Consider the following 13,119-nt stretch of genomic DNA (forward strand, 5'->3'; position numbering starts at 1 on the left):
TGTTATCATAATAATATTACTGATTCATTGGTTATTTGAATTTAAATTAAACTTAAATTTAAGTTTAATCATTTGTCAACCTTCCATCAGAGATGGATGGGATGATTTCACCCGCCTCTAACACTTCTTGGTTCACTACTATCTTAGCCAATGCTAGATTCCATTGCCCTAAATTTCAAAGATAGAAGGAAGGTGTGGGAAAGAGGAAAATCTCTCCTCTTTGGTAAAGGGACGTTGCCTGAAGGCTGTCTGTTCCAGAAGCTCTCGTGTGGTTGCTGCCACCTACCTATTTCTTCCAGGCTGATTTGCTTTCCCCCACAGCAGAAGGTGTTACCTGGAGTTGATGAACATGAGAACTAAGATATTCTCCTGTATGAGATGTCAGGCTCCCTCTTGGGGCCCTAGCTGAACCAAGGCCCCCCCCCCACCGCCACCCCCGAGCTCGGTCAGGGGCTTCTTTCCCACTCAGGTTCGCGCTGCCAATAATGAAACTGAGTTTGGTGCAAGCAAGACAGGCTTTTATTCAATGGCCAGAGAATGGAGAAGGGGAGCTCATGCTCTAAAGGCACCATCTCCTCTAAGGGAGGGGAGTAAGGCAATCTTAAGGGTCAGACAGGTCATCAGGGCACTAGGAAAGGGGTGGAGATTTCCAGGGGAACCCCAGGCATGCGCGGTCTTCCACACTCCTTTGCACACGGCACCAATTGTGCAAGCAGAGTACAAATGCCCCCGTTGGGCGAAGATCTTAGCATGGGGATGAAGCAAAGGTAACTCTTAGACTCCTCCAGGTTTCATCTGCACAGGTGCGGTCCTGTGGTCAAGTCAGGGCCAGGTCTGGAGCAGCTGACCACTGTGTATCTCTCAAAGCATGTATCTCTCCTAGTACAGCTGCAAAGCACCTCTGCCCAACACCAGGTACTTTTGAAACAAGCAGAGATGAGTCAGGGGAAGTGTCTTTCAGCTTTCAGGTGTTGGTATGGAAACACAGAGATAAATCAAGGCAAGGAAAGTGGTGACATTTAGCCTACTTTGTCCACCATCTTGGATCAAGCCAGTTCAGTCTGGTTTGCCCCAGGCCTTTGTGGCAGCCTGTTGATAAAACACAACTAGCCTGTATAGTTAAAAAAACAGTTTTTGCTCCTGGGGCCTGGGCTACATAGCATGGATGACACTCCCATGCACCTTCACCTTTGCCATTGAATGTTTATGACAGCAGCTTGTTACTGGAGAAATGCTGTGTGCTTTACGGAGAGGTTTTCGTTTGACATGTCAAAACTCTGAAGAGTTCCTTGTTTTGTTTTCAGTTCACCAGACATCATACTCTCCACAGGATGTAGTCAATGAAACAACTGTGAATGATCCCTGAAAGGCATTCTTGATCTTTTGTTTATTATTTTTTTTAAAAATCTGCGTTGTGCACTAGAAACGTATCTATAGATGAACTCTTTTTAAAAAATATCCTATTGAAAATTCCATCTGGTGCTTAAAAACTAGGGATGCAAAGAATAATTAATTTCAGTGTGATTGTCCTCCAGCTGCATTTCTGTAACCTGTGATTCCTTGGCTATCTTAAATGGATATTTTGCTAGGATCATCTCATTGGTTTTTATTCACCTGGGCATTCTTTAAATTGAGCAACTACTATGTGCCAGGCATTGTGCTAGAAACAGAGGATATAAAGATTATTTCTGTTCTCAGTGACAGATGACTTTGCAGACAAGACAATAAATACATGAAAGGAATATATCAATTTAAGAAACATGCTAAATACCAAATGAGAGTTATGTGAAATAAAATTCGTATTTATGGCAAGACAGGAAAAATTTAAACATAAAAATTCTTTTCTGCCCTTTGTCCTCCCCTCTCCCCCCACTGTGCATTGTGTATCAGCATTATGCATTTACCAAACCTTCCCCTTCAGCAGGAATACCTGCTCAACCATAAACAGCAACATTCTCCTAGCATCAACAAGACAAGTCCTTAGAAGATAACATTCCTTCTTAATCTTGTAAAGGATCACATGACCCACCATCATGGCACTTAAATCTGGATTATGTAAACTGTCAATAATACATCATTTAATGTACAGCCATCTGTCTCAAAAAACTTATATAAACTGTGTCTTGACTTTTAACAGGCAGAAGAGTTCTCATAGCTTTCTGAGATGCTCTTCCCGGGTTATAATCCTCAAATTTGGCTCCAATAAAATTTTCCAATTCTTTCTTAGATTGACTGATTAATTTTCTTTGACGGTTACAACCACTGGGAGGAAAGAAATCTCACAGTATAGAGTTGCACTCCTGGCGAAAGAGCACATTCAACATCACTCAACATATATCTCATCAAAGTTATAGCTTTTGGAGATAAGCTCAAAGGATACAGTCTTAGCAAATTTAACAGAAGATCACAGGCTGGGAAAAGTATAGATGATGCAGCTTCTTGGGACTTCTCATTTTCCTTGTATGGTTTGTGGTAATGTGTTCTCTTTAGGAGACAATCCTGCCAGGTCCCTCCCTGGAAGGCCCAAGTAGAAGCCAACAATCCTCTTATACCTATAACCACATCACCTTAAAATCATTTTATTTCCTTTTATGGTTACAGGTTGCCTTTAGCAAGCCATGTATTTGGACCTAGAATGGGGGGGGGGGCAGGGTGGTGGGGGAAGAGAGGGGTTGGGGACAATCTCTTAGTAGGTCTCAATGCCATCTAGCAACACTGTGCCCAGGTTATGGAACATGGGCAGTTGGGTGCAACTACCTAAGAATGTCTAGACTTGAGGGCATGTGCTATTTATAATCTCCAAAGTCTAGGAGGGTATGATCCCATGATCGATCCCTTAGCGGGATAGAGACGAGGTTTCAAAAGGACATGTGCATTGGGCTAGAACTTAAGAGGTTGATAAGTAAGTACCAGGGGTGCAGGCATCCCATCTGTCCTATTCCCCAATTTATCTCTAATGCCTAATTCCTTGACACAGAGTAAGCACAGCTTTGAAATTTATTGTCAATCTTGATCTAATTGAATCTAATCTAGTTGCAGTGTCTTAAAGTGTGCTATTAAGTTAAAAAGTGGCGTTATCTTAAAAACAAACAAGTCCACAAATAAAAGCCCCATAGATCTACCAGCCTGTTTCTGTTTTGACCTTAATAAAAGTGAGTAACTCTTCAAAAGAGTGAAATTGTGTCAAGGTATAGAATAGTTTATGATTGAGAATTTTGAGATTTTTTAAATTGTGAAAATTTGAGCAATGAGATCTACTCATTGGACTGAGAAAATTTTGTTCTCATTTATTTAAAATTGTTTCGAGTTTTTATTAGCTTATAAACGTTCAGTTCTGAGACCCGTTTTGCTTCCTTTATTTAAACCCAGCGCAATGCCATCTAAGTGATTTTTGATAGTGAAAAATACCTGGACATCATGGGACAAAATTATCAAGAGATGTAAAAATCTCATTTCCTGGATGTTTATTGAATTGTTTTGTATCTCTATTCTGTGAAAGTCAAAGTCGATTCTGAGTTCTGAATTTCTGATATATAATGAAATTGGATATGAGTTTTTAAAGTAATGTGTTAGATATCTTTATTAAAATCCTCAAATAGTCCCTTGAATTGAGGATTTGAGTGAAAGTATGAAGTTAAATTTAAAACAACCACGTTGGGGTAGGATTACATTGCTTCCTTTTGCCATCCTATGGGTATAATACCTATTCCAGAGATTCTTTCATTTCTAGTACACTAAAACGTATTTCATACCTCTACTGTTACTGGTACAGATATGATTTCTAGCAAATATCTTTTCTTTCACTCATTATTTATCTATCACAGAAAGGATAAATGCAAAAATTTTATGTAGAAAAAAAATCTATGGAAGTTACAAGTTGGAGACTTTCCTCCTGGTTTCAGACCATTTGAAATACTGGAAAGATATTTATATATGCCTGTCACTCGCTGTTACCTAGAAGTATGACTAAATGTAATTAAAATAACACAAACAAGGATATAGGTCACAAATCAGAAATGGTTAACTCTGTGAACCTGAAATGAACTTCAGATCTTTTTTCCTCCTCCTGACAACACAGCTGGAGTTATTTGTCTACAACCCAGCACCAATCCCTGGAGAAACACCACCACCCGCCCTTCCTGACCCCACCCTCCAAACACACACCCACATCCAGGCAGGAAAGCAGCCAAGATTCTGTATATACAGCTTTTATTTGTAAATTCACATTTCTTAGCTTAGAGACACTTATTCTATAGAAGTTTTTGGTTTTTGGTTTTTGGTTTTTTTTCCCTACCTTACAATATTTAGACTGGCCAAAAAATCAGGGAAAATGCCCTTGGACTACAACCATGACAAAATTTAACTTGGTGCTTATGAAAGCACCCACACACCAAATTCCTGTGACAGGCTTCAGCGTGAAGCATAATCACATTTAGTTTCCAAGTTCAAACAACAGTTTCAATTACAGATAAACACGTACCCACAGATCCGGGCTGGACAGTTATTGCAGCTAGTGGCAGAAAATAGTCAAGGGGTGGGGGGGTGGCCGTAGCCTATCCTGGAGGACTCAGTGGTTCAGCTCTATCCTGGTGGGTCTTATCTCCTTAAACAGGACCAACCAGGCCAAGTGGCCTAACCATGCTCTGCATACCTCCTTACCCTGCTAGAACCTGAACATTCGCCTTCTTCCCCCTAAGGTTTGCCCTCTTTTCTCTGATTCTTGGAAATATCTTTAGGTTTCACCTGATTTTTTGCTCTGCCATGAATAAACTAACCAGCTAGAAAATTATGCATGAGAGTTACTTACCCTCATTTAAGAAGTACTGACTGGAGGCATGGCAGCAAAATTAGGGATAAATAAAGGTTTTGCTGTGCATTTGAAAAGGAAAGAATAGCCTTTATTGAAAAAAGTAGGATACATACATTTCCATATATGATCATGTGAATTTACCATTCAAACTGAGGACTAGTCACATGTCTTAAGTAGATGAAAGAGTGCAAGAAAGGGTCTCTTTCAAGACAAGAGGAAAAAAAAAAAGCATATTGTATAAGAGCAACTGAAAGCTAAGCAGGAACAGATGTGGATGCCTTTTCCTTTAAAGAATCAGCCCAGAATTTATAGTCTGACATTTCCTTTAAGAACGGGAGATTAACAAAGTGAGAAAAATGAAATAGTTGTATATTGTAAGTTGGTCACAGTGACACTTCTAGAAAGTATCGGAAGTAGCAGTCAAGGGAAAAATGCCCCAAATGTATCCACCCAAGGGAGGCTAGAATGTCGTTTTTTCACCTGTTCACCTGCAGAGCTCCAATTCGTCCTTCAAGTCCTAGCCCAATCGTTACCACCTCTGGGAAGCCACTGCTGATACTGCCAAGCAGGACCCAGTGCCTGCTCTGTATTCCCTGGCACCCTGCCCATGGCTCCACTGTAACATTTACCATCTTTTAGGGATCACTTACACTTCTGCTGCCTCCTCTCTCTCACCAAGACTGGAAGGATCGTAACTCGCTTTTCTCTGTATTCTTGCTGTCTGGCAACGGAGAAAGGCATCTATCCATTTGATTAAGATCTGCTAAGATGCTCTACGTAGAGGCAACTGTGTCTGCATGTGTTTTGAAAAATATATAAAAATCAATGAGACACTTCTATAAAGAAGTAGATATCCTTCTGCTAAGTGCAGATAAAAATCTTCGTTATTATATATAAAACAAACATAGGAAGATTCTGAAAGGTGGAGAGGAGAAGGCAGACAGGCTAGGGATCTCGGGACCCAAGGAACAACACTGTAATGAGTTCTGCTGGGTTTTCTTTTAGTTCATATATGCCAGACTTGTTGCTGAAGAAGTCAGTAACCTGGAAATGTCAACGAGTACAGACAAAAAGAAGTCCCAAGAAAGGCCTGCTATCTCACCAGCCAAAGGACCAGAAGAGGAGTGGTCTAGCAAGGGAGAAAACAGTAACTGCTCCACTCCAACTACACACCACATAAAAGACCATGATCCCACCCATGCCAGCAAAGACAGTGGTTTGCCAGGTTGTGAAAAGGTGCCCCAAGTCCTCTGCCAGGATAGCATCAGAGAAGACTGAGTAGGAAACTGGTAATTTCATTCCAACTTAGTGATAATAAAGTTTTCCCTGCCACCCCTGTCCACAACATCAGTGGAGACCACATGGGGGCAGTAACAAGGTGCCCTGCACATCTCAGCCAGGGAAGCATCAACGGAGACCCAGTGGGAAGCTGAATTCTCACCCTGCCTAGTAACAAGGGTCCCCTCTTACCCCATGTCAATAGAGGCTGCGTAAGGAACCTGGCAATAATGAAACAGTGCCCCCAATTCCCCTGCTAGGGTGATGACAGAGAAAGTCAGCTAAAACAGAAGGTTTAAATAAGATCCCTAGTTTCATACATAATCCCTAAAATACCCAGGTTTCAGCTGAAAATCATTCACTACAACAAGAACCAGAAAAATCTTTTTGAATGAAAAAAGACAATAGATGCGAACACAAAGATGACACACGTAGAAATTATCTGACAAGGATTTTACAACAGCCATCATAAAAATCTTCAGGAAGCAATTATGAACATGTTTGAAACAAATGCAAAAATGGAAAGTCTCAGCAAAGAGATAAAATTTCTCAGCAAAGAAATAAAAGCTACAAAGAAGAATCAAATGGAAATTTTAGAAATAAAAAAACACAATAGCTGAAATATAAAAATCAGTGGGTGGGCTCAACAGCAGAATGGATTAGACAGAGGAAAGAATCCGTGAACTTGTAGATAGAAAAATAGAAATTACCCAATATGAACAACAAAGAAAAAAACAGACTGGGGAAAAAAAAATATACAGAACCTCAGGGATCTGTGGGACTAAAACAAAACCAATGAGACTTTCTAAATTAGTAAATAATTTTCAGATGCAAATTGTATTATCTAAATTAGGTCTTTGTGGCCCCTATGCTTTTGAAGAACAAGTATCATATGAAGGACAAATACAGATCTTTGTTGAATTAATATAGCACTTATATCAGACCCAAGTAGCCTAAAAGTGAATGTAGCTTTTGAAAGTCCACAGGTTGGTACTAAAGGGTATAGTCTACGAAGCAGAGAAATCAAGTTCATTTATCATGACTACCGAGAAGATATAAAACGATGGTAACACATTCTCTTCAAATCAATGGAACTTCAAAATGAACAGCTCAGAACAGTATAGCTCTGCTGCTGGTAGCATCGGTTTTTGTGCACAGAGGAAAACATTCCTACTATCTGGATGAAAAATGCCACCTTGCATGAGTTGACAAGCTCTGTGAAGCTTCATTAAGACAAGACACACTTTTAACAGTCTAAAACCACCATTTGGGGAGTTATTTTCAACCTATGTTAAATACCAGTGAGAAGGATGGGAATATTTTTCTTCTTTGGTACACATGTTGAGTAAAATTTTATAAAAAAGATGTACTCAATACAGGTCTTCCCTCAAAGTTTAACTTGAAAGAATCATTAAATCTGAAGAAGCCCAGTCACAGTTAAAAAACAACACAGGATTACATACTTTGGCTTTTGAGGGGCTGTACAGAAAAGATAGAAATGGGGCCTCAAATATTGTTGCTTCCATTAACTTTTATGATTAAAATTAAAATAAACTCCAAGTTAAAAAGAATCCAGAATCACTTTTCAATTCTTATGAAGAAACGAATGCAACATGGCCTATTCCAATCCTACTCATTAGTGTAGTGTTTGCCAGCAACATAGAAGTTTATTAATGATAGTAAGATTCAAACATCTGGTGTCCAGAGAATGTTCACAGCTACTTCTGCCCTTAAGAGAAGTAGAAGAGCAGTTTTAGGTATGGTCTGTCTTTATTCCCAAATCTGAACAATTCTTACACATTCAGACACGTGCGTGACTCAATAGGAACACTTTCCTACTGTTATGCGGAGGCCACAAGTTTCCCTGAGATGGTTGTGTATCACAAGAGGATTCCCAGTTCTAACTCTGGTCAACAGTCTCCAAACAATGCAATAGTGTAAATAGAGGATGTATAAAATAGAAGGTTCTTTCAAAAAGATTTACGGCGTGGTTTTGGAATAAAAAACATCAGCCTTCTTGGTTAAAGGTTGGCAAATGTGTTTTCAACTTTAAAATGTCTGAAATTGGCTCTTTTCTTTCTTGATAGAAGCTGAGTCCAGTGATGTGTTCAACATCTGTGATTCGAGCTCTGTGTCGCCCCAACAACTCTTCAACCCATGAGGATTCATGCTTCCCATGCTATGAGCGTGGGAAAGGAAGAAAAGTCACTGGAGAGCAGTCAATTAACCTTCCCTATGAACTTTCCATCTCCCCCATTTTAATCAGCCGTGACACCTTGGCTTTTAAATGGCATATACCACGACAGTTGTTAGGCACAATCCCCTCTTGAGTAGCTCGCTATCTAATACGTACCATGCATGCTTGTTTAATAGATGTATCAAATCTGGGAAAAGTATATGTGGAACAGATGTTCCTCTATTACTTTGGTGCAAGAAACGTCAACAGTATGGGGTTAAAAGATGTTAGAAAACAGAAGCAACATGCCATGTAGAAAGAATATGGAAATTAGCATAAAGAAACTTGGATTCAAGTCCTGTTTCTACCATTATCCTACCAGGTAAACTGAGGCAAGTTATTTAACATCTGAATCCTAATTCTCTTACCTGCACCCTCCTTACTGGGTTACTCTGAAGATCAAATGTAATGATGTGTGCAAACGCACTGTACAAACGCTAGTTCTTATCCGAATCAGTTATCTATGTGGTTGCGATGAAGAAAGGATTAGGGGAAGTGGTAAAACGCACTTTCATTTCTGGTGAGGTGGTGAAGTTTTAGCTAATACGAGATCGAAAAAGAATTAAAGCCTTAGGCTCTGGCACATGGCAGCAGAGATGGTAGCTAAGGCAGGTAATAGGGATGGAAATCATACATCCATGTGCTGGTATACATTTTTCTGAAAATGGCTACTGGAGAAAGTCAGATGAAGAATATATCCACTGGTTGGTGTGCTATGATTATACTTTAAAGGCATACTTCAATAAAGGTTCATGTACCCTTAAGATATTGTTAGTTGGAAATGGCAAATATAGACGTTTCACATAAAAAGGAACAGACCAATAATTTCCACTTTCCCATTAGCCTCCAATCATCCACTACCCAAAACTGCTGCTCCACTCGGTCTCCTCCTCGGCAGCAGTCCTCACTCTCTGACTCAATAGACTACTTGGCCAGTAGATATCTGCCATCTGTTCCAATATTTACAGGAATAAATAAAAAGTACACACAAGGGATCTGTTCTCTCAGGCCAATATCCAGCTAATCCTTAGTCACCATTTCTGTGAGTATGTGTGATACACCTTCAAATAATCCTCTTTCTGGATCACGTTCAATATTTAGTGTCTTCTAATTACACTGCCATTATAGAATTTGTTAAACGCTTGTATTTAAGGTATCGGTACCATAGCTTTTGGAATGTACAGATGGAAAAGGAACTCAATGCCTAATTCATGGCACTTAACATCACTGTGGTCAGTGAAATGTAAGCATAAGTCTATTGCTGCCTTTTTTTGCAGGGAAGAGCCCAGAATTCATACATGGATTTAATGGCTAAGCCATACGAAGTCACTAAGTTTTGACATTTTGATCTTACTGTTAGTGCTTTTAACAGACAAGAATGATCTTCTCTGAAGATATGTCATCTTAGAGGGTCAAATTTAAAACCACCCTATAATTTCGAAGTACATGTATGTACCAGTTATGTTAGATATGACACACACAAACATATTTATGTATCAATGTTTAAGGTAAATTTAAAAAGGTTACTTACAGCACAGCTCTCACTGTTATCAGTCCTGTGAGGCAAAATGAAAGCCAAGGTATCTAGATTTTCACACTGTGAGGGAGTCTGAGATGTATCTTTACAACTTGTTAGCACAATGAAGAAGTGAGTTGGAATCAGAATTTCTTGATTACGGATGATTCTGCTGTTTCTGTAAAATATGGTAATATTCACTTTAAGAAAGAAATAACTATCTTCCTCTTATTGAATATTTCACTCAAGTATATTGTTAATACAACACATCCCAAAATAAAATTCAGTCAAATAATTAAACATACTGTAAGAAGCTAGTTATCATAATACCTCAACATTTTCTGCCAGATGGAGAAAGAATAAGAATTAGAAGACAGCTAAACACAATCCAAATAATGTGATTTTCTATAGAAATTTATTAAACTTTGGATTTTGGGGGGTAATTCTACATTAACAAACTGAAATTGAGACACTAAAGAGAAAAATATCAATTTTGAATTTGTACAACCAAGACTCTAAAGCATTACTGATAGTCTCTTATATTCTAGGCAGTTATGAACAGAGAGTGAAAGAGAACTGGTCTGGGACTTTTTTATTCTAGATCCTTCAGAGAACCTATGAACTCTCCTATGTTTTACCTGGATCTTCTTTCCTATCCCATAACTTTTTTTTTTTTAATTGAAGCATATTCTCAAAGATGTCCCAAGTGACACTTTTACCTCACCTTAATTCTGCCATTTCCTTTGGTCTCAAAACTAGATTTGTTTGAAATTTTAAAAAAAGACAACCTAGGTTTGTTTGGGTGGTATTTTAGCATCTTTCAAAATTTAAGGTAGTGGTATCATTGTTTTTAAACATAATCGTATGTGGAACCATGATACATAAAATAGATGGAAACAGCGCTCTGGTTGAAGCTGTGAATGGGAAAGGTATAAGTTCTCTTCTTTACCCGCTCTACTGCTGTCATCTCTGAGGCATTTACATGGGACCCTTATGCCTCAAGGGATATAGTAAAAACAACAAAAAGAAAAATGTAATTTTACAAACTAAAGTGGTCACAGGTGTATGTGTGTAAACAGTAATCCCTAAATCTGCCTGAGAGAGTGGTTCTCAGAAAGGGGCTGAACCTCAGTGGATGTTTCACTCTCTTTTTCTTACAGTCTGAATAGCAACAAAATTGCTCCCCAAAATATTGTTAATTATTGTTTTAATAAAGATTAACTAGTCTCTAAAATGTTCTTCCCCTCTCCTTTATAAAAACAGCACCACTGATGGTTTCTCAAGAAGGTCACTGTATCATTCCCCTCCCGGCAGAGTTGGCTAAAAGCTGTGACATTAGACCAGGGGCAACCCTGGGGCACTACCGCTTTATAAGCCTTCTGCTTCCTTGACTCGGGGTGCCTCCAGCCACACTATATCATTCTTCATCTTCTAATTGGCAGTATGCAAGTTGAGACAGTATCTTAACAACAGCCACACAGAGAGATTTTTCAACACTGATGTTATCTTCTTAACAAAGGCAGAGTTCAGTATTTAATAGGAACTACAGAATTATTCATCTGAGCTGAGTGGGCGATAAACACTACTTTCATCTAAAAAATATTTAACACTGAGCAAAACATCAAAATTAATCAGATATTTCAAGGGGCTTCCAGCGTAATCAGAAATGTCATGTACATAAATATGAACAGTATCAGATAGAAAAGGTTCTGCTGACTCAGCTGGATGGTAATCTCACTTGAGAGCTGTTTTCAAGAGGAAATGAAATACGTTCTTACTGTTTCAGAGTCTCCAGGGAATCATAATGTCCGTCATAATCAAAATCAAAGACGGGACCACTGACAACATTGAGACCATTTCTTTCTTCAGCATACCTTTGCAGTAGGGTGCCGTGAAAGTAGTGCCATGTAACTGAAACAAGGAGGAGGACAGTATAGTTTCAAAAGAACAAGGCGCCATGTTGTCATGTGAAATAAATCAACACCATGATTCCAAATTAGCATCTGTCATAATTAGGGATAAAGTCAAGTTTGGCCAAAAATACACTGTTCAGCTTTGGCCCTTGGAAGGACTAACCAGCAAATGCTGAATTCAACTCTATTTCAGCCATCCTTAAACATGGGCATTATCATGAAGCTGTGATCACACATCATCATTAAGCATAAAAAAAAAATCATGAACACAAACAAGGCAGGTTATTCAAATTTATTGTTAATATCTGAATTTTTCTGAAATATTCAAAAGCATTCTAGATGTAAATTAGAGTAAAAATTTCCTTGTATGCTCTATATTTTGAAATTCTATGTCACAAAGTATAAATGTGTATTTATTCTTATAAGAGTCAAGTACTGCAATAATTAATAATGATGTAAAATCTATTTCTTTTAAAATAAAAAACAATTATCAAGAACTTCCAAATAGTTAAATAGTACAACAGACTGAAATTTAATATATGCTAGTAGACCGTATTAGCTATATAACTTAGGAAGAACATTACACACTTTTTCCACCAGAAATGCTTGTAAACACTTAAGTACAAAGCATAATAATAACTATAGGAATATACCATAATTCTAATACTTGTAGAATTTTTTATGTACTGGTATTCTCAAAGTTAAACCTATAAGAACATATCTGATGTTTAGTCATTTAATTTACAGCATCAGTCTTATTACATATAAATCATACCTATAATTTAGGGAAATTCATTGAAATTATGAGATATAAGATTAAAATTTTTTACCTTGAAAACTCTGGTACATGGGCACTATATTAGTAGTAAGCAATGCTTCAGAATGTACTTGACTTGAACCTTTATTTAATTCTACAAAGAAAATAACAAGGTCAACTATTTCATTCTTCACAAATAACACCAGGAATTATACTTTCTCATGGGAGGCATTTAAAAACATCAGCTGAGTATCATCTTAAACTTGTAAAACTTTCCCAGGTACTGGGTCAAGGGGAAATGCAGTGTGTTTGGTCAAGTCCCTTAAAAAAACCAAAATATTTGGATCTTTTCTTCTTCAAGATGAATTTATCAATGAAACAGAATCTTTAACATGAAGGTCCCAAATTAAACATATTCAAATTTTACCTCATTTGCCTTATTTCAACTAAAGTATATAGTGTTAACAATCTTCTTTCCTTAAACTCTCTCAGAGTGAAAAGAAAAAAAGAGAATATCTGGCTTCAGAACAACACCTACTAACTAGAAAAAACATCACAGGATGTCTGCCCCAAAATGCCGTACAAGGCTTCTTTGTATGGACTTCTGGC

General features: G+C 38.1%; 1 protein-coding gene across 3 annotated transcripts in view; it reads right to left on the reverse strand.

Annotated features, from left to right (window-relative positions):
• Positions 1-496: 496 nt before the first annotated feature.
• The window catches only part of ENPP1 (ectonucleotide pyrophosphatase/phosphodiesterase 1), a 100,860-nt gene continuing 88,237 nt past the window's right edge, over positions 497-13,119 (reverse strand). For all 3 annotated transcript variants that reach the window (XM_067702074.1, XM_067702073.1, XM_067702072.1), the window contains exons 22-25: positions 12,584-12,664; positions 11,619-11,751; positions 9,856-10,018; positions 497-8,267 (exon numbers count right to left, since the gene is read on the reverse strand). In XM_067702074.1, the coding sequence (XP_067558175.1) occupies positions 8,097-8,267; positions 9,856-10,018; positions 11,619-11,751; positions 12,584-12,664 (548 nt within the window). In that variant the 3' untranslated portion in view covers positions 497-8,096. The remainder of the gene's footprint in view (positions 8,268-9,855; positions 10,019-11,618; positions 11,752-12,583; positions 12,665-13,119) is intronic.

This window comes from Pseudorca crassidens, chromosome 13 (assembly GCF_039906515.1).
Source record: "Pseudorca crassidens isolate mPseCra1 chromosome 13, mPseCra1.hap1, whole genome shotgun sequence".
Lineage (NCBI taxonomy): Eukaryota > Metazoa > Chordata > Mammalia > Artiodactyla > Delphinidae > Pseudorca > Pseudorca crassidens.